The sequence below is a fragment of the Halichoerus grypus genome, chromosome 15, assembly GCF_964656455.1.
Source record: "Halichoerus grypus chromosome 15, mHalGry1.hap1.1, whole genome shotgun sequence".
Lineage (NCBI taxonomy): Eukaryota > Metazoa > Chordata > Mammalia > Carnivora > Phocidae > Halichoerus > Halichoerus grypus.
In genome coordinates, this window is record NC_135726.1 from 42,855,640 (window position 1) to 42,874,626 (window position 18,987).

At 58.7% G+C, this 18,987-nt stretch overlaps 1 protein-coding gene across 2 annotated transcripts; it reads right to left on the reverse strand.

The window, feature by feature from the left end:
- Nucleotides 1-483: 483 nt before the first annotated feature.
- On the reverse strand, nucleotides 484-15,735 carry SLC7A10 (solute carrier family 7 member 10). Of its 2 annotated transcripts, XM_036118410.2 has the most exons (11): nucleotides 15,455-15,735; nucleotides 6,235-6,439; nucleotides 4,235-4,386; nucleotides 3,892-4,017; nucleotides 3,669-3,822; nucleotides 2,853-2,976; nucleotides 2,669-2,772; nucleotides 2,232-2,328; nucleotides 1,877-2,026; nucleotides 1,086-1,263; nucleotides 484-852 (listed from the first exon to the last, which is right to left on the reverse strand). In XM_036118410.2, the coding sequence occupies exons 1-11, from the start codon at nucleotides 15,603-15,605 to the stop codon at nucleotides 731-733; spliced, it is 1,563 nt and encodes a 520-aa protein (XP_035974303.1). In that variant the 5' UTR covers nucleotides 15,606-15,735; the 3' UTR covers nucleotides 484-730. The 2 variants fall into 2 exon arrangements, with proteins under 2 accessions (XP_035974303.1, XP_035974296.1); XM_036118403.2 differs by lacking the exon at nucleotides 1,086-1,263 and having other exon boundaries at nucleotides 15,455-15,717.
- Between the last annotated feature and the right edge of the window lie 3,252 nt (nucleotides 15,736-18,987).

Consider the following 18,987-nt stretch of genomic DNA (forward strand, 5'->3'; position numbering starts at 1 on the left):
CAGGGCTGGGAATGAGGGCACAGGTCTCTTGCAGGCCCTGAGGCCCCCCGGGAGATGCTGCTGGATGCTTTCTCGGGGGACAGTGGCCAAGCACCAACTGACAGTGGCCAAATCCGTCCCATCCTGTCTCAGGCTCTTAGTTTCCCCCTGTAAACCAGGGTGAGGCCACGGGCTCCCAAGTCCGGATACTCACTCCGTGGAGATTTATGGGAAAAAAAAAAGGCAGTTCCCGCAGAAATGCCTGGGCCCTCCTGGGTGGCTGAGCCTTGGGCTGGCATTGTGGGTCCCGGGCAGGTGTCTCCCGATCCCAGTGTCCCTTTGGGGCAAGGCTGGCTCTGGACCCCACGAGGGAGAGACGGAGCGCCCGGCTCAAGAGGCAGAGCCCCCAAACGCCAAAGGCCTCCTCCAGAGCCTGCGGGGGCACCTTCCGCAGCCAGCACCACGCGAGCCCCGCCGAGTGATGCCCACCAGGGACTCACCTGAGACAAGCACACCACCCACCAGCCCTGTTTTATTCATAGACCTTTTCAGGAAAAGCCAGTGGGGCAGTGCTGAGGGGGAGCCCACACCTGCAGGCCTCCCTCGGCCGAGGCCTCCAAGAGTCAGATCTCTTTTTTTCTCCAGGACAAAACAAAACAAAACAAAAAAAACCCAAAACTTATTTTGCAAAAACACCTCCTCAATAAACAACATGTAAACAGAAACAGCTGCTTCAGGCTCCACGAATATCTCACTGTGTTTTCAAGGGCTTGTCCGTGGCAGGCAGCGGGCAGGGGCCATTGTCCTCCTCCTCGGGGGCACCCTGGGGGTAGACCACGAAACACAGCTCCTGGCCCCAGCGTGTCATGGACTCTGAGGACAGACAGACAAACAGATAGACCCTGGGTCTGACCCTGTGGGGCAGGGGTCCTCAGGGAGCTGCTCCCTTCGGGTGGATCCTGGACACTGGGGCCACCTACTGGGGACACTTCCGGTGGCGGCCGGACCCTGTTGCCACCGCTGCTGTGGGGAGGCCCTGCTCCAGGCCGAGCCCCTAAGAGGGTTGCGTTCCCAGGCCTGCTACCGTGGGGAGGCTGCCGGCTCACCTGTGAGTCCGTGCACACACTTTGGTTGGCTTCTCCAGAACACCCCCAGGAAGAAAACAGGCACCCCTGTGAGGATGATGATCACGCCGACCCCACACACTATGGGCTCCGAGATGAAGCTGAAGACCAGCAGGAATGCCCAGAAAACCAAGTACGCCACAGGGACCAGGAGGTTCACCTGGGGGAGAGCCAGCGGGAGTGCCAATGGCACCCCCACCCCGGGGGGTCCGAGGTGCTTCCCACCCGCTCCTGGGAGCTGAGGCGTGAGGGCCCCCGCTCTGGCAGCCGCCCAACATGCTGGAAGCCAACTCAGGGGATGGCCGGTGTGCCAAAGGGTTGAGGATTTGTAAAAGTTTCAGTGGCTCTGAGCTGCACACAGCAATGATGTGTCACTGGATGTTTGCATTTGGTTGGAGGTCCCTCTCTCTCTCTTTTTTTGTGTTTCACTTTTTAAGGCACTGAGCACTTCTCCAGCTCCAGCATTTATATGCACACAGAATATTTGCATTTAGCTTGGGTTAAGCTCTTGTGTCCTAGTGCGCGCTCCTGGGATTCCGTGTGACCAGGAGCAAGCACCGGAGCCTCACTTTCCTGTTTGTAAACTGGGAGTATTCACACCTCGTGGGGCTGTTGTGAGGGCCGAATCCGTCAGTGCACATAGAGCCCCGAGCCGGGCCCAGCACGTGGCCAAAACCAGAATCCCGGTCGCTGTCATCACCTGCCCCCGGTGCCCAAATGACCGAAGGGGTGGCTCGATAGCGTGGGCCAGCCCATCCACTCCCAGGCCTCACCTTGATGGGCCTGTGGAGCGCCGGCCGCCTCCAGCGCAGCACGAGCAAGCCCAGGATGGTGACACCGTAGCAGAGGTAGTTGATGAAGGACACGTAGTTGATGAGCGTGTATGTGTCTCCCACAAGCATGATGACCGCTGTGGCCCCGCACTGGGAGAGGACTGGGCTGAGGGTGGCCTCCCACCTGCCTCCATCAGCCCTGGGCCTGCCAGCTCAGGCCAGGAGGTCGATGAGCCCCGGCCCTCCCCGCTCCCTCTGTGGGCTGCCCCCTAGGGCCAGGACAAATCCCCACCATTCCCCACGTTGCTGGGTGGCCCCGGCTCCCCTCCCTGCCGGCCTTGGCCCCACAACTTACACAGACAAGGAGGGCAGGGATCGGGGTGCAGCGTCTGACATGGATCATGGCCAGCAGGCTGGGCAGGTGCCCCTCTCGGGCCCCAGAGAAGCACAGTCTGGGACAGAGATGGGTGGGGGCCATGAGCCCGGCCGCAGGCCTCCTACCGACCAGATCCTGGACCACAGCTCCAGACCTGATGTCCCTCTTGAGCTGTCATCTCTGACCCCTGCTCCAGGCCCCGGCAGCCCCATGGCGCAGTTCTTCCCTGTCTCGCCCCGCCTCCCTTTTGCTTTCTGGACCTCAGAGTTGGGGTCCGACTCCTGTTACTGGGGAATTCATTGTCCCAGTTTCAGGTGGGACCCACCGGGCAGGATTTGACTTCCTCTGGCCCCTGGCACTGATCACACACACCTGCCTTGCCTCACCTTGACCAACCCCCTCCCCAATCCAGTCACCTGGAGGAGGTGAACAGGTAGCCATTGATCCCTCCAAAAGTGGAAAGTGCCACGGAGACAGGCATGACCCAAGAAAAGTAGCCCAGCAGCTTCTCCCCGAAGGTCTGAGTGGGCACAGAAGAGAGGTGACACGTGAGGCAGGGCGGGGTGGGCAGGAGCCAGGCACATGTGGGACCCCACTCACCACGGCCACCGCGTTAGAGGCCAGCAGCTCCTGGGGGGACATGGCAGTGAAGTAGGCGATGTTGGTGAAGGTGTACACAAAGGTCACCAGCGGGATGGAGATGACAATGGCACGAGGTAGGTTCCTGGGGGCGGCGGTGGAGCGTGTCAGCATCAGCCCCGGGGGCTGGGGGCGGGGCCCAGGGGACCCAGCAAGGGAGCAGTCTGAGTCTCTATCTCCCGGGTCTGGGTCCGTTGGGGGCCTTGGGACAGGGAAAGGGGCAGCACTGCTGTCCCCCTGCCGCCCCCCAGCCCCACCCTGGGCTACATCAAACCCGGAGGAGCAGGTCTAATGTCGGCGCTAAAGAGAAAAGTGCATACAGCCAAACTCAGCCTTGAAAATCCTCGAAAATCCTTGAGAAGTGCCCCTGGGGCCCAATGCATTGACCTGGGGTGCCCGTGGACGCCCTATCAGCCCCAGCCCCAGTTGCCAACTGTTCACTGCTGGGACCCCTGGCTGAGCTCCAGATGGAGCTATTGGCTTCATCCGTAGGGACCACGTTGTGCGCACACGTATCCATTTTGGCCAAAGGCAAACAGCTGGATCCATTGACAGGGGGACAATGATGCTCAGTGTTTCTGAGGCCCAGTGAGGGGCCACGACCCGCCCACAGCCACGCAGTGCCGGGCCAGGTTGGGGTACAGGCGTCCCAGCAGCAGTGCCATCAGGCGGATGACCGGGCTGAACCCCAGAACGCAGGGGGTCTGTGCAGGGAGGCTGCCTCTCCCACCGCTGCACCCCTTCCCTTCCCAGGGCCTGGCCGGGCATCCCACTCACTTTCGGGGGTCGACCAGCTCCTCAGTGACATAGTTGAGGAAGTTCCAGCCGCTGAAGGCAAAGGAGCCCTGGAGAAAGGCCAGGGCCAGGTGACCCACGGAGGGTGTCATCCAGAAGTCAAAGGCATTGCTGGGCCTCAGCTCCTCGAAGTGTCCTGGGGGTCCAGAGGTCAAGGGTCAAAGTTGTCACTGAAGCCCTGTGCATGGCCCCACCCTGGCCCTACCTTGGAAGATCTGGACGAAGCCCATGCCAATGATGAGGGACAGGGCCAGCAGCTTCCCGCCGGTGAAGACGTCCTGGATGCGCGTGGCCCAGCGCACACTGGAACTGTTCACCCACGTCAGGAGCACTGGGGAGGAAAGGAGAGAGGCCAGGTGGGCCACAGCCAAGTCCGGCCCAGGCTGCAGGAGGGTGGCATCCCCCCCAGCAGCCGGAGCTCAAGCAGCCCACCCCCTGAGGCTGAGCTCCCAGGGGGCCGGCAGCTGGAGGGGAACCCCCCCCCGACACACACAGTCCTCCCACCCGGGGGGCAGTGAGCTGGGTGCGGGCCCAGGGTGGGCACTCACTCAGGCAGGCCATGGAGAGTGCGCGGGAGGCGGCGGCTGGGGGGATGCAGTTGGGGAACACGGGCTGCAGCACGTAGTTCGAGAAGGTCATGGAGATGACAGCCAGGCTGGTTGGGTACATGATGAGGACCGCACTCCAGAGAAGCAGGAAGCTGGAATGAGGGAGGGCCCGACTGGCACAGGGGGGCATCCCGCACCCTGCCGATGCGCCAGAAGGCAGGGCCGGGGCTGTTGGGGTCTCTGCTCTAATAACGGACTTTTGCAACAGAGACGGCATTCTGCACGGTTAAGCAGCCCCAGGCTGCCCTTGGGCAGGTGTCGAGAAGGACTGGGGAACCAACCACCTTTCTAACGGCCGTCTACCTCTGGCCACAGGCTGTTTCCTGAGCTGGGGCAGGCTGTCCCGGGACCTTCGGTTATGGCTCCAGCTGGAGTTCTCAGCAGAGCATGGCTGCAGGGAGCTGGCGCTGAGCTGTGACCCCTGAGGGACAGGACCTTGCATGCGAGGAGCCCTGGCCGGGGTTAGGGAGCGATTTATGTCCCGTCTGCCTGAATATTGCCACTGCAGTGTGCCCCCATGGGAGGAGGGGCTCTGCTCAAGGTTGTGAGGCCCAACCTCTTCCCAAGGGTTCTCCCTGCACCCGGGGAGCTCCTAGACTTTGAGGGTGGGGACAGCTGCATCCAGGGACACCAATGACCTCTGGACTACCATGCTTGGTAGATTCCTCTTGGTCCTCTCCTTTATTCCGAGGCCTAACCCTTGCTCCCTTCTGCCAACCCTAGAAGTTAGGCATGCCTGGGGTCAGGCCTTGGGCCCTCCCCTCCCTCTCACTTCCTTCTCGAGTATTCTCTTAACCATACAGCACGATTTTTCTGCTCTCTCAGGTCCCAGTCCCCTTTGAGGACGCTCTCCCCAGAGCAGAGCATCCATGGACACACCTGCAGGGTCGCATCCACCGCTACCCTGTTAAAGACCCTGCACCACATCCCTCAGAACCAAATTTTGTATACTTTGGCCTAGACTTTTCCTCTGAGCTCCAGACACCCTCCCACCCAGACCGGACTAGACCATCTCCCCAGATATGCCACAGACCCCACCAGCATGGCAACCCTACCCCAAAACCCTCCCTGAAACTGCCATCCGTGGAGTCTATCCAATGGGAAAGCGGCTGTCACCTCATCTCCCCTGGATACCATGTCCTCTGGATGATTCTGGGATCTTCCTATACCTTTATTCAGGCCCTCGGCATGGCTCAACTGGATAATTGCAATAGCTCTGGTCCCCCATTGTGCCCCCAGGCAGCCCCAGCACCTCCAAACCCTGGCACCTACCATGGATGTGACCTGCCTCTGACCACACCAGATAGCTCGGGCTTGCCCTGCAAGCCTTGGTGCAAACGTGGTTTTTCCTGGAAGCCTTCCCTAGGTGGTGGCACCCCATTCTCTTGGCCGCTGGGCCATTGTCTCTCACGCACACCCTCAAAGCAAGGATCCTCTAGGTCTTTGTTAAGTGCAGAGGGGCTCTCTCCCTTCTGCACTGTGGACAATTTGAGGACAGAGATGGATCTTTTTATCCCTGGTCCTCAACACACGGTAGGTGCTCAGGTAATGTTTATTGGTGAATAAAGGCATGCCAGGGGGCTATGTAAAGGGGCACTCTTGCAGGGCACTGGCAGGAATTTTATGCACCTCCCCCCACACACACATGTGGGGTTACTAATCAAGGCTGCCCTCGCCTTGTTGTGAGCATCACCCAGGTGGGGAGTAGTCTTAAAGAAACATTTAGAAGGAAGCACAGAGAGGTCAAGGGGCCAGCCGGAGTGTCCTGCCCACCCTGGCCTTGAAAGGCTACCCAACACCTCCACCCTCTTTCCTCCATCCACCCCATGACCTCCCTGAGATGTGAGAAAAAGAAGGAATCGAAGTCCAGGACCCAAGTGACCCTCCATTCCAGATTGTCGTCCCCTCCCCTACCGACCCCGCTGGTGCCCCACACTCACCCAGCCAGGCCCCCGAAGATCTCAGTGACGTAGGCGTAGTCCCCGCCAGACTTGGGGATGGCAACTCCCAGCTCCGCGTAGCAGAGGGAGCCCAGGACAGTGACACCTCCACCCAGGACCCAGACGAAGAGGGCCAGACCCACAGAGCCAGAGTGCTCCAGGACCCCCTTGGGGGAGATGAAGATGCCCGAGCCGATGATGTTTCCTGGGGCGGGGCGGGGCGGGAGATGGGGAGGCATCAGGTCTTGGGCCCCCTTAGGCAGCCCAGCCTTCTCCTCAGGCTCCCAGATGCTACAGCGAGGAAGAGAACCCAGGCTGTTCCCTGGAGGAGGCGGCGAGGGGAGATGGGCCTGCAGGCAGGTGGATGCCACTAGGGGCCTCAGACCCTGCAAATCCCACTCTGGGCTCATTATCTCCCCATTCCCTTGGCATGGGAAGTGACACCTTGTCCACCCAATTCAGGAGAGGAGTCCTGTTCTGAGTTCTTCTGTCCCCTGCTTGCTCCCACCGGGCGGGAGGGGGCTCAGCTGCTCAGGAACCTGCTTCCTGGGCTCGTCCCTGACCTAGAACCCAGACTGCAGACACAGACTCTGAAGGCACCTTGTTTCCTGGCACCGTTGAACTATTTCAGGTCCTGGGCAAGGGCCGGTGGGGTGAGGGAGAGGAACCGGTGCATTTTCAGGGCTGGGGATAGGTCAGCAGGCATCACGGAAGGAATGGGGTGGGCAATGGCAGGCTGGCAGAGACTTGGCCAGCCCCGGGTCTGGAGAAGACTGCCTCTCTCCTTGAGACAGCCCGGTGGATCCCAGGAGCACAGTGGGAAACCCCAGCTGGGGCTCAGGTCACCTCTCAAGTTCTGCCTGTACAAGAGGTTTTTGTGAGGCTTCAGCAAGATACCATATAGGAAGCCCTCCGCTCATTCACAGCTGTATCCAGATGTACTTGGCATCTTTGCGTGATTCTGCATACGTCTGCAGCCGCACCTGCTCTCCCTCACCTCCATCCCCCAGCACATAGTAGGTGTTTAATACACATCTGTCTAGTAAACTAAATGGGTGCATGAATGGCCTGATGTCCAAAGCGGCACCGATGTCCTGACATGAAAGACTGATTTCCTCATCTGTGAAGTGGCGGCAGCCATCTCTAGTCTACTCTCCTGGAAAGGCAGTGCAAGGAGGAGGAGGAGGGTGGTCGGCCTCTGAGGCTCAGACGTGAAGGGAGTCTGCCATGGTCACCGAAGACCTGCCCTGTCCTTGGGCTGACTTGGAGACTTGCGGAGCGTGGCGTGTGTTAGGGGGGTGCTCTGTTGACTCACAGTGTCTGGGGGTGCTCAGTCCGAATGCTCAGAGGGCCAAGCTGTGGTCTGCAGAGTAGGTTCTCAGGGTGAGCAAGACTCTGAGTGCTCACTGAACTGTGAGCTCCCTGGCAGTTAGGGCAAAAAGGGCAATGTTCTGGGTGACTTGGGCCTCACCATCTGAGCACACAAATTAGGTCGCATCATTGGTGGTTTGCACGAGGACCTGCCCACGAGGAAAAATCCCAGAATGCACAAGGCCCCCATGAATAAAAAAGCAACACCACTAGGAGCTGGCGCTCAGTCCCTCTACAGGATGACCCTACCTGCCAGGTCCTGCGGGAGAGCGCACACCCATCGAGGCAGAGCCTGCCTGCTCCACCTGCCAGGCCCACAGGCGAGTCTGGCCAAGGACACAGCTGTGGCTGCCAATCTGCATGCATTCCTTGTCCACGGTGCTACCCCCCACCCCACCCCCGGCCGACACAGATTTCCAGTCTGGACGGCCACGGTGCCCCACTTGGTTTTCCAGTCACATCCCAGGAGCCCTAAATACATCCAGATAAGGACGAAAGAATTCCTGTCCCCCAGCCCCCAGAGGTAAGCTGAGCCCTCAGCCTGCTTCCAGTGGGGAGAGGGGCCACCTCCCTTATCTACCCTGGGGGCCTGGGGCCTGGCTCAGCTTTCTAAAGGGTCTTTGAGTTCGCTCTATCCTGCAGCGTAGCCTCTGTTCTCAGGGCTTGGTGGAGTGGGATTTGCCAAAAGCCAGTGAGGTTGGAAGCCAGCGGGGGCTGGGTGGCCTTGGAAGGAGCTGGGTGCATTCAGGCTGGGGGCATCCAGGGACCTGAGCAACCCAGCCCATGGGACCCCAGCACTCTATGCGGTTCAGCCTGGCGGGGCCTCGTGGGCATAGCCCTCGGGGAAGCCACCTAGCCTCTTGTCCTCCCAGGTTGGGGTCTGAAAGGGACGTGTCACTAGCCTGTGCCCAGAGGCTGGAGACTCCGATGCTGGCACTGGGGGATGGGCCAGGGGATCATGATTGTGTGGACACATGGCCTCAGCCTACAGCGCAGGGCTTCTTTCTCCCCACGCGGCTAAAAGGGCCTCTCCTTCTGGACCTGGACGACGTCTAGCATCTGTCCCAGGTTTGTGCCGGAAGGTGGCAGAAAACCCCACTGAGGTCCACTGGCTGCTCTGGGGACCATGTGGGCTGGGTGGGGCTCTGCAAGGAGCCAAAGGGGCCAGGGGCTAGGGTGAGTGGCAGAGGACGGGGAGGGGGGGACGCTGGGGACGGGGGTGGGGGCCTCCGGCGTCTGAATGATTACAGGAGGTCTGGAGAAGGGACCACGGAGCTGTAATGGGTACGGCGGTGGGGGGTGCCTGCCCAGCCCTCCTGGTAGTGGTGGGCTCAGGCCCCCCTTCTCAGCCCTCGTGTTCAGGTCCAGCAGAATCAGCCCTGCTGGATTCAGGACACAGCAGTGGACAAGCCCAGCCCCTGGGGGGACCTGCTCTGGAGAAAGAGGGGGAGGGGCAGGAACTAGGGAACAGGGATGGGCTAGGAGATACTACTGAGTGCCCGGTCAGGTGTCTGACGACAGTGGGCTGGGGAAATGCAGGTTCCAAGGCCTCCGCAGTCCCATTCGCCCCATGGCCGGGAGGCTCTGTGGTCCTTGCGGGTCCTTGGCGGCAGGGCCAGAGCTACCGCACAGGTGGGTGAGGAGGTGAGCCCCCCCACCGGGAGGCCCCCTTTCGGTCTCCTCCCGCCCCTCTGCCCTCCGCGCACTCTGGGTGGTTCTTTATCACATTAAGATGTTTGGGCTGATGGGGCTTACTCGGCTCCGCAGAGGGACAAAGAAAGGGCCATTGTTCTCCTGGTTGTTGCGGTGTGTGCTGACCTATTTCTGGGAGGCAGTGGCTGACCAGAGAGGTCCCAAGGGTGGACGGTGGAGGTCATGTCAGTGGAAGGAACCAGCTGCCCTTGGTGTGTGCGGGGGGAAAGTGCAGTCTGATTTTGGGGGGTGGTGGGCAGGGAGGTCCTGTCAGGCCAGGCTGCCGGCACCACCCGTCATCGCTAGAAACACTTTGGGGAGTCAGCTGTGTGACCTCAGGCCAGCGCTGCCCTTCTGGGCCTCAGTTTCCCCTTTTGCTAGGTAGGGCCACTGAACTAGGGGGCAGCAGAGGGCTGGTTCAACCCTGACTTCGGCAGAGGCCCTGCTGGGCAGGGCGGACACATTCTGCGCCTCTGCACAGGGCCTAAGGAAACACAGTCTGCTCATGGGCCCCTGGCCCCCACGGTGGCAGGTCTCTCCTCAGCTCACCAGATTCCCAGAAGCTGCATCGCCTCCAGGAAGCCCTCCCTGACCTCCCACCTTGGCCCACTCCCATGGTACCTAGAGGCTGGCGAGGAAGGGATTCTTTATTTGCCACCCTGCATGGGTCCTGCATTCAGAGGGCCGGGTCTGGGCCCTGGCCTGCTGTGATGAGGAACCTGAGGGCCCCAAAGGACAGAGAACCCACAGGGCCAAAGTCATCTACATACGTCTTGCCTATCTGTGCCTCTTTTAGCTAGCAGGCCCACAATGGGGATTCTTCCTGTCACACTGGCCTGCTGGCCTGAGAGAGAACAGCTCTGGGGCTCCCGGGTCTGATCAGGGGCTGGCCATCGGCCAGGCCTCCTTCCTCTGCTCTGGGCAACGAGTCCCAGCACCTCCCCATTAGGATATGACCCATGAGGCCTCTGGGAAAGAGCTCCAAATTCCCATCAGTCGGTCCCTGAGGCCACAGACAGCGGTGCTAGTTGAGAATCCCTAGATCTGGGTTCGAATCCCAGATGCCTCATGGTGGGGGCGGGGGCGGGGTGCTGTGGACCACATACTTTGCCTCTCTGTGAAGTGGGGAGATGAGGCAGTGACGCAGGTGTGCTCCCACCCTGCCTGGTACATCAGAGGCCCCAGGAAGTGCTTACGAATCTCACTATTGTCATCTACCTTGGAGATACCCCAGGCCACCCAATGTGGCTTTGGGAGACCTGACCCCCAAGGGACCTCAATATGCTGGGGTCAGTGGCCAGAGCTCTGCTTTGGGGGCCCTGCTGTCCCCCGGGTGAAGCCCATGCCTCCAAACACACGAGTGTCCTTAATGAGCATGTGTCGGGCACCCCTCCGAGGAGACAGAAGTGCCCTTTGAGGTTGTTGGCAGAACTCCAGGGAGGTGAGTGGGGATGCCTCCGGGACATGTCTAAAATTGCCCATTGGCCCGCGGGCACCTCCGGCCTAACCTACCTTCCCTTCAAGAGAGGGATGAGCACAAGTGTGGAGCTCTCTCTGCCTGGCTCAGCCCAGCCCGGCCCGCCTAGTAAACTTCGCCTGTGCCCAGCCTCCGGGCTGAGTCAAGGTCATCGATGAGCTCCACTCCGCTGGATCTAACCATCCACCCCTAGACTGCATCTTGCCTGCCTCATCAATGGCATTTGACAGGTTAAGCCCTTCCTCCACACTCAGCCTCCTGGCCCTCCTCCCACCTTGCTGGCTTCTCCTTCTGGACGCCTCTGCTGGTCTTTCTCTTTCCTGACTTCCAGATGTTGAGTGCCCATGGTGCAGTCCTGGGGCCTCTGCCCCTTTCCTTCTACACTTCCTCCCTTGGAGACCTCATCCAGTCCTCCAGCTTCTGTTGGCAACCCCCAAATTTATATGCCTAGCATGGACTTTTCCCTAAGCTAAACCTGGATATCCAACTAATTACTCAACAAATACGCATCTCAAATTTCACATGTTCAAAATGAGATCCCTGACTTTCATCCCCTTGCCCCCCAGACTTACTCCTCTCAGTCTTTCTGGATCAATAAACAGCAAACCGGGCTCCCAGAGGCTCAGGCCCAAACCTGGGGTCACCCCTGACTCTTCTCTTTCTCCCACACCTCACACCCAGTTCATCACAAATCCTTTGGCTCCACCTTCCAAACACATCCAGAACTGAACCTCCCCTCAGCACCTCACCGCCACCACCCTGCTCTGAGCCATCATTGTCTCTTAATGCAAGTGACTCAAGTACCCTCTTGACCAGGCTTCCTGCCTCTACCCTTGCTGCCCACAGCTTCTTCTCCATAGTGAGCCCCATCCCATGCCATCCCATATCCTATCCCATACCATCTATCCTGTCCCTCATCGCGTCCATCTCATCTTGCCTCATGCCATCCTGTCTGTTCCTGTCCTATCCCAACCCTTTTTTGCTCAAAGCCCTCTCCCATCTTGCAAAGAGAAAAAGACAAATTTCTCACTGCAGTCGGCAAGGCCCACACAAATTGGGCCCCATCCCACTCCTGACTCATCTCCTACCTACCATCCTCCCCACCCCCATCTTAATTGTTTCACCTTAGCACTTGTCATTATCCATTGGCTAAACATTTAGCTATTTATCATTTGCTCTTTGACTCCCATGCTGGGACATCAGGTCCAAGAGGACAGGGCTTTTGTCTGTCCTCTTCCCTGTTGTGTCTCAAGCACCCAGAACAGTGCCTGGCACGGTTCCGCACCTAACTGTTGAATCGATGAATGAGTGTGTCCAGTGCTGGCGGGCCCCCACCCCTGTAGCCAGAGCGGCCTCGGCCCCCATCACCGAGGACACCTGCCTCTGGGCTGGCTGCAGCCTCAGTCTGTTTCCCCGTCTGTAGATCAGGGCTGTGAGACACAGACAAGGTGTTTCTGGTTTTATGTCTCCCCAGGGTCCCTATGAGGAGTGGCTGAGCTTGTGGGCAGAGCCATTCTCTGAGCAGCCCAGCTACCTCTGGCTCTGGAGACAACAGAGAGGGGCCTGCCCATCCTTGGATGAGCAGGGATTGGCTCCTAAGGAGATGGGGTTCATGAAGCAGACCTCTGAGTCCCTGAACATACTTGAGCCTGACACACGAACACCAGCATAGGTGGGGTACCCGAGTCGAGGGGAGAGAGTGGAGGACAGGACAGCCTGGTCAGCAGATCCAGGGTGATTCCCACTCTGCTGGACCTGGGCACACCCATTCCTTGGGTGTGGATTGGGAGAGGGAGCTAGAGGGGGGCCCTGAGTCAGGACGAGAGTTTCTGTACATACAGCCCTGGGTGGGGGTGGGGAGTCAGGGGAGATTCCTTTGTCCCTTTGTTTGTTCATTCATCCATGGTCAAGTGGGGAGCTTGGTCAATCCCAACCTTCCCACATTGAGGGCTCTGAATCTGGCCCCAAGTTTGCCCAGCACCAGAACAGTATGAGGAAGGGCACTGAATTGCAAGATTGGGTCCAAATCTAGTTCCACATCCCAAGTCTACTGCTTGCAGAAGTGTCATTTAACTTCCAACCTCGGTTTTTTATGTCTGTAGAATGGGTATAAACACTCTCATCTTGCCAGATGGGCAGGAGAATCAAATGAGATAAAGGGAGAACATGATTTCATAATGTAATAAGAGGTGTTTTTCAGAAGAGGCATTAGATGCAGTGGTGTCTTACAGAACTCCTGCCCAGCTGGCTCCTTCCCCCCCAGGCCGGGCTGTTCTGCTCCAGGTGTGCCGGCTGGGGCCAGCAGGTGCTATCCTAAACACACTTCCGGTGGAGTCTTCCTCCAGCCCAAAGCCCTTCCATATTGTTCCATTCTGGAGAGCCCCACGCCTCGGCCTGGGACGAGGCAGAGGGTACAAGGAAAGAGAATTATAGGATCTTCTGGGAGGGGCTATTTGAAGTTTTGGAGATAGCAAGCGCAGGAGCTCGTAAGAAACAAGAAAGATGGTGGAGTCAAATATAAAGTCCTCAAGGCTTTTAGAGTTAAAGCATGACACTTTGGAGACATTTTTTTACTTTGGTTTCCCCGGGGCAGGAAGTTGGGGTAAGATATGGGAGCTGGCCTCTGCAGAACAGCGCTTCGGGAGGGGGCGGGGCCTCCAGGGCATCAGGTGGGAAGGACAGTGCAGACCCTGACTCAACCCACAGAGGCTTCCTCCCGAATCTCCTGTCCCCTCTGGGCCACATCTATTCTCCCCTTGTCTGTCTCCTGCCTGCTGGAATCCTTCAAAACTCCCTAAGCAGGGTCGTTAGACCACCACTGAGGGTCCCGTGCTGGGGTCAGGTCTTCTGGGTTCCCTTCCTGAGTCTGCCACCCTCGGCCAAGCCACCTCTTATCCCTGCTCAGCCTTCAAGGTCTGGAGGCCAAGTGTGCGGTGGACCTGGAAGAACAGGAAAGGGCTGAAGAGTTGGGGTGCAGCAAGGACCGAGCTGGGATGCATGGGACTATTCTTACAGAGTCTGTCCTGCAGACCGCACGTGATGGTGGAGCTAGCCTCCTCCACGCCCACCGCCACCACCGGGGCTCTCTTTCCAAGGAGAGAGGAGCCAGCAGCCTCCACCTGACCTGAAGAAGATGGGATATGGGAGGAGGCAAAGTAGGAATACAGCTCAATGATGGCTGCTTAGCCAAGGCAGCCCAGGAAGAACTGTGTCTCTCCCTGCACCTAGCAGTCTCCGTAGCTGGCTCCAGACATGGCCAGCCTCTTGACTTCATGGTCCATCCATCATGTGTGGGCTTCTCCTTCCTCGGGGCACAGATCCTGGAGAGGGTGTGGGCCAGGGCAAGACTCTAACCGGTATCCCGGCCAAATCCCTGGACCCAGCCCTTCCTCCCAGCAGATAGTGGAGCAGGGATGTCCTAGGCCAAGAAGGTCGCAGGAGCCGCTCCTGGAAGACTCCATTCCAGGGGCAAGTGGGTGAGACGGGGGAGCTACCTGCACAGGGTTTGTGTTCTGGGGCAACTTTCAGTGTGAGGGTGGGGATGGCCAAGAGCCAGATCCCAGCCTCAGTTCAGGAGCTCCCAGTGTGGGGGCAGAGGAGGAGGTGAAGACTCCAATCTGCCCTCCTGAGCCTCCAACTTTCTCCATCACCGGGGGTCGGAGAATGGGTGGGCAGTGGGTGCACAAGGAGATCCTACTGGCTGGGGAGGGGAAGACCTGGCAAGCAATAGAATAAAGCAGTCCAGACCTCTGGCATTCATCTGCCCAGTCTGTGTCTCCTGGGACACAGGGGATGGAACAGACCACTCCCAGGAGGGTCTCTGAGCACTTGGTATGGACACAGGTCCACAGATGACCTAGTTCCTGAGGAGTCAGCATTCATGACTTGGGCCTTGTCCCCTGAGCCCTCTGCTGACCCAGAAGTCCCTATACGGGGGCAAGATACATGGACCCATTCTCAGGTGGGGAAGATGGCGCCAGAGGATGTGAATGCCTGTTGGGATCCCAGCCCAGGAAGCAGGTGGCTTTTCTGCAGGCTTGGCATGCCCACCCCATGGCCGGCTTCCCCAGTCACTGACTGGTCCACCCTCTCCCCAGGGTCCTGCCACCAAACTCTGCAATAATTATATACTCTGAACCTAGTTCCCCCTCTGGGCTGGCTCTACCTGTCCAGTGTCCCCACAGGATCTCCTGCTTTGGAAGAATAAATCACCCACACTGCATGGCTCCTGGATCCTATACACATAGTAGAGACTGGAGCCACAGCCCAGAACTTGGAGCCTTAACCTGGGCCAGCCTATCCAGTCCCCATACTTACAGGGCTCCTGCACTCCAGGCAGGATGATAGGGACCTCCCTTTCACAGATGAGAAAACTGAGCGCAATTTGCCTTGCTGAAACCGGCAGCAAAGTAAAGGCAGCCAGGGGGATTCCAGCGGTGGATGGGACGGGCACCTCCCTCAGGTGCAGAACTTCGGGGCGCCTGGGGAGGTGGGAACAAGAAGCCCTACTGCCCCTGTGTGAGGGGAGACACCCGCAGGTGCTCTGGGCATCCCCTCACGTGTCCCACAGTCGCAGATGGTAGGAGCGCCCGCAGCGGGTGCCCCTTGTTTCGGGCAGCAGTGCACCCCAAGCCTTTGGCCCTGCCACCCCAGGCACCCGCCCGCCGCGGCCCCTCTCACCGATGATGATGGTGCAGGCGCTCACCAGCCCGATCTCCTTCTTGAGCGCCACCCGCTCCGAGGCGCCGGGGCCGGGGCCCGGGCCGGGGGAGGGCGAGGGTGCAGGGCCGGGGTTCCCGCGCCCGCTCGGCTGCTGCGTGTGGCCGGCCATGTCGCTGTCCCGTCGCGTCCCCGCTCCCTGCGCTGCCCAGTCTGTCCGACCGGCCGCCGGTCCGTCGGTCCGTCCGTCTGTCGGTGCGCTCGCACGCCTTCGCAGCCCGGACAGCGCCCACAGGCGGGCGCATGCGCTGGCGCGGGGCCCGGGCGCTGGGCCCCCGGGCTGCGGGGGCCAGGGAGGGGCGGAAGGAGGACCGGCTGGCAGACCCCCTCCCCCACCTTCCTTAAAGGGAACTGCCCCCACCCCCGCTGCCTGGGAAGGAAGGAGAGGACTTGGGGCAGACCTAGGAAGAACTTTCTAGTTGAACGAAGGAAGAGGCCCTCCCACTGCCTGAGTTACATCTAGTCGCGGGGTGGGGGTGGGGGAGCAGAGCTCAAAGGCAAGACTGTCCCTGCCCGCAAGGAGACTGAGGAAGCCGGCAAGAATAATAGCTGTCTGTGTACTGGGACCCTCTGCGCGCTAGCGCTTCCATACTCCTTAAATCCTGGCACGGACCCCGAGTGTGGCCTGCGGACAGAAGGGCGGAGGTTGGCTCCGTTCTACAGGTGGAAGTTGAACCCCAGAGATCCGTAAGGAGGATCACAGAGCTAGTGGCAGGGCCCAGACGCAAACCATTTCTGAAGCCTCCTTGGTTTCCAGACGGTGATGGCGGGGTGTGAGATATCGCTCTAGGAGGGGTGCGTCCAGGAAGCCCTCGGAGGGGGTCAGGAGGCCCTAAGCACCCACCATCAAAAGTCTGGCCGCTAACCCCTCATCCAGAGCCGTTAAGGGAGTCCTGGAAGAAGTTCTGCCCAACCCTCCCCCCACCCCACCCCCGCCCCGCCGGGCTGCGCTCTGGGCTGCGTCTGGCAGGTTCCATCTGCAGATGCCGGGTCACAGGTGAGAGTGGGGGCTCGGCGGACTAGAACTCGGGTCTTTGGCGAAGGCCCCGCGCAGTCCATCCCGGCTCAAGGAGACGGGCCACCTCAACAGGCCAGGAGACACGGAGAAGGGGGCTGCGGCTCCTGAGGTCGCGGAGGATGTCGGGCGTGCAGGGTCCCAAGGAAGCCGCCTCCTCCCGGAAGCCGTCCGGACCGTGCAGTCCCGGGCCGCGGAGCAGACACAAGGGGGGCGGCGTCGGGGGCCACCGGGGCGGCAGGCGGGGCGAGCCTGGCACGGTGCGGCCGGCGGCGGAACAGCCTTTGTCCTTTCCTGGCGGCCGCCGCGCCGCGCCGTCCCCTGCATGTGGATGAGGCCGCGCCGGGCGCCCCGTCCTCCCCCCCGCCCCCGCCGGGCTCCGACGGCCTCCGGGCAGCCCCGGGGTGGGGCGGGGGCTGGGGTCCGGCGCTGGGCTGCGGGCGGAGCATCCAGGTGCGAGCCCCGCGGTGCGGGGAGTCTGGCGGCGGGGGAGGGACCTTCGAAGTTGGGGGCGGGGATCTGGGGGTAGGGAGCAGGACGACCCCGGGTGGAGGGCTGGGGGGACGCGGCGGGGGAGGCCACCGGCGAAGCTTCAGCCTTCGCGCTCGCGTCGGAGTCCGGCATTCTTGGCGCCCTCTGCCTCCCGCCCCAGAGACGCGTTCAGCAGCAGGCTTTCTTAAAGGAGCCTCGCGCAGGGGGCGGGGTGGGGGCGGTGGCTCGGCTCCGGAGACTCCTGATGTCGCTGGGTGGGGTGGGGGGCTGGGGTGTCACTGCTGGTTTGCCTCTCCCCCCCTCCCCCCAGTTGCCTTTGCAACGCTAGGGTCCGCTGGGAACGGGTCCAGCCAGGGCTAGTGCGTCCAGCGGTTGGCGCGAGCCTCACGCACCGGCCAGGAGCCTGTGGGTTTTGAGCACGGCTCCTGAAATGCGGAATATGGGTTTGAAGAGAAGGAGTGACTCTGGGGCACCGGTAGGATGGAATTTGCATGTTATTGTCCAGACCCACAGTTCAAGAGGACATTTTAGTGGAATTGAACTAGAATCTGCAAATCCCAATGGGAATAAAAAGGTGGCAAGATTGGTTTACATCCCAAAGTCAATCAGTACAATTCCCCACATTAACAGAAAAAAGCAAGAAAACCATAACATCTTCTCAGATTCAGAAAGTAGTCATCCATGATTTAAACAAACAAAATATGCTCAGCAAATTAGAAACAGAAGAGAACTTCCTCAGTCTGATAAAGGTTTCTACCCAAACCCCAAGCCCTCCAAGAAACAAACAAACCCCCCAAACCTTACAGCTAACATCACGTTTAATGCTGAAATGTTGAATGCTTTTCCACTCAGATGGGAAACGAGGAAGAATATTAGCACTCATCAACATTGTGCTGGAGGTCCAAGCCAGTGCAATAAGGCAAGAAAAAGGAGAAATTGGGCTCACCTTTTCGTCGCCAAAATTTAGAACTATGACCACACTAAATGCTTGTGAGGACGTGGAGCAATAGGAACACTTATTCATTGCTCGTTGGAGTGGAAAATTGTATAGCTACTTTGGAAGACAGTTTGGCAGTTTTTTACAAACCATATTCTTAGCATGCAATACAGCAGTCCTACTCCTTGATATTTACCCAAATGAATTGAAAACGTATATCCACACAGAAACCTGTGCATGAGTGTTTATAATAGCTATATTCAAAAGTGCCAAAACTTGGAAGTAACCAAGATGCTCTTCAGTAGGTGAATGCATAAACTGTGGTACGTCCACACAGTAGAGTGATATTCAGTGCTAAAAAGAAATGAGCTATTATGCTATGAAAAGACATAGAGAAAACATAAATGCATGTTATTAAGTGAAAGAAACTAATCTGAAAAGAAATAGAAAGGTCTGAAAATAGGAAAGGAAGACATAAAACTGTATTGTGGCTCAGTCGGTTGAAAGTCCAACTCTTGATTTCGGCTCAGGTCACGATATCAGGGTCATGAGATTGAGCACTGTGTTGGGCTCTACTCAGCTGGGAGTCTGCTTTAGATTCTCTCTCTCCCTCTGCCTCCTCACTCTCTCTCTCCAAAATAAATAAATAAATCTTAAAGAAAAAAAAGACAAAACTGTCTCTTACATATGGCACTATCGGGTAAAAAAATAAAAAAATACACAAGTAAATTTAAGGTTAGTTAATTTAGCAAAGTCACTGGATACTAGGTCAATATATAATAACTAATTGCATTTCTTTTAAAAAAAAGATTTTATTTATTTGAGAGAGAGAGAGACAGCATGAGAGAGAGTGAGCACTAGCAGGGGAGAGGCAGAGGGAGAGGGAGAAAGAGAATCCCAAGCAGACTCCATGCCGAGTGTGGAGCCCAACGCAGGGCACGATGTAGGGCTCACTCCTATGACTCATGAGATCACGACCTGAGGTGAAACCAAGAGTCAGATGCTCAATTGAGTGAGTTATCCAGGCGCCCCACTAATTGTATTTCTATG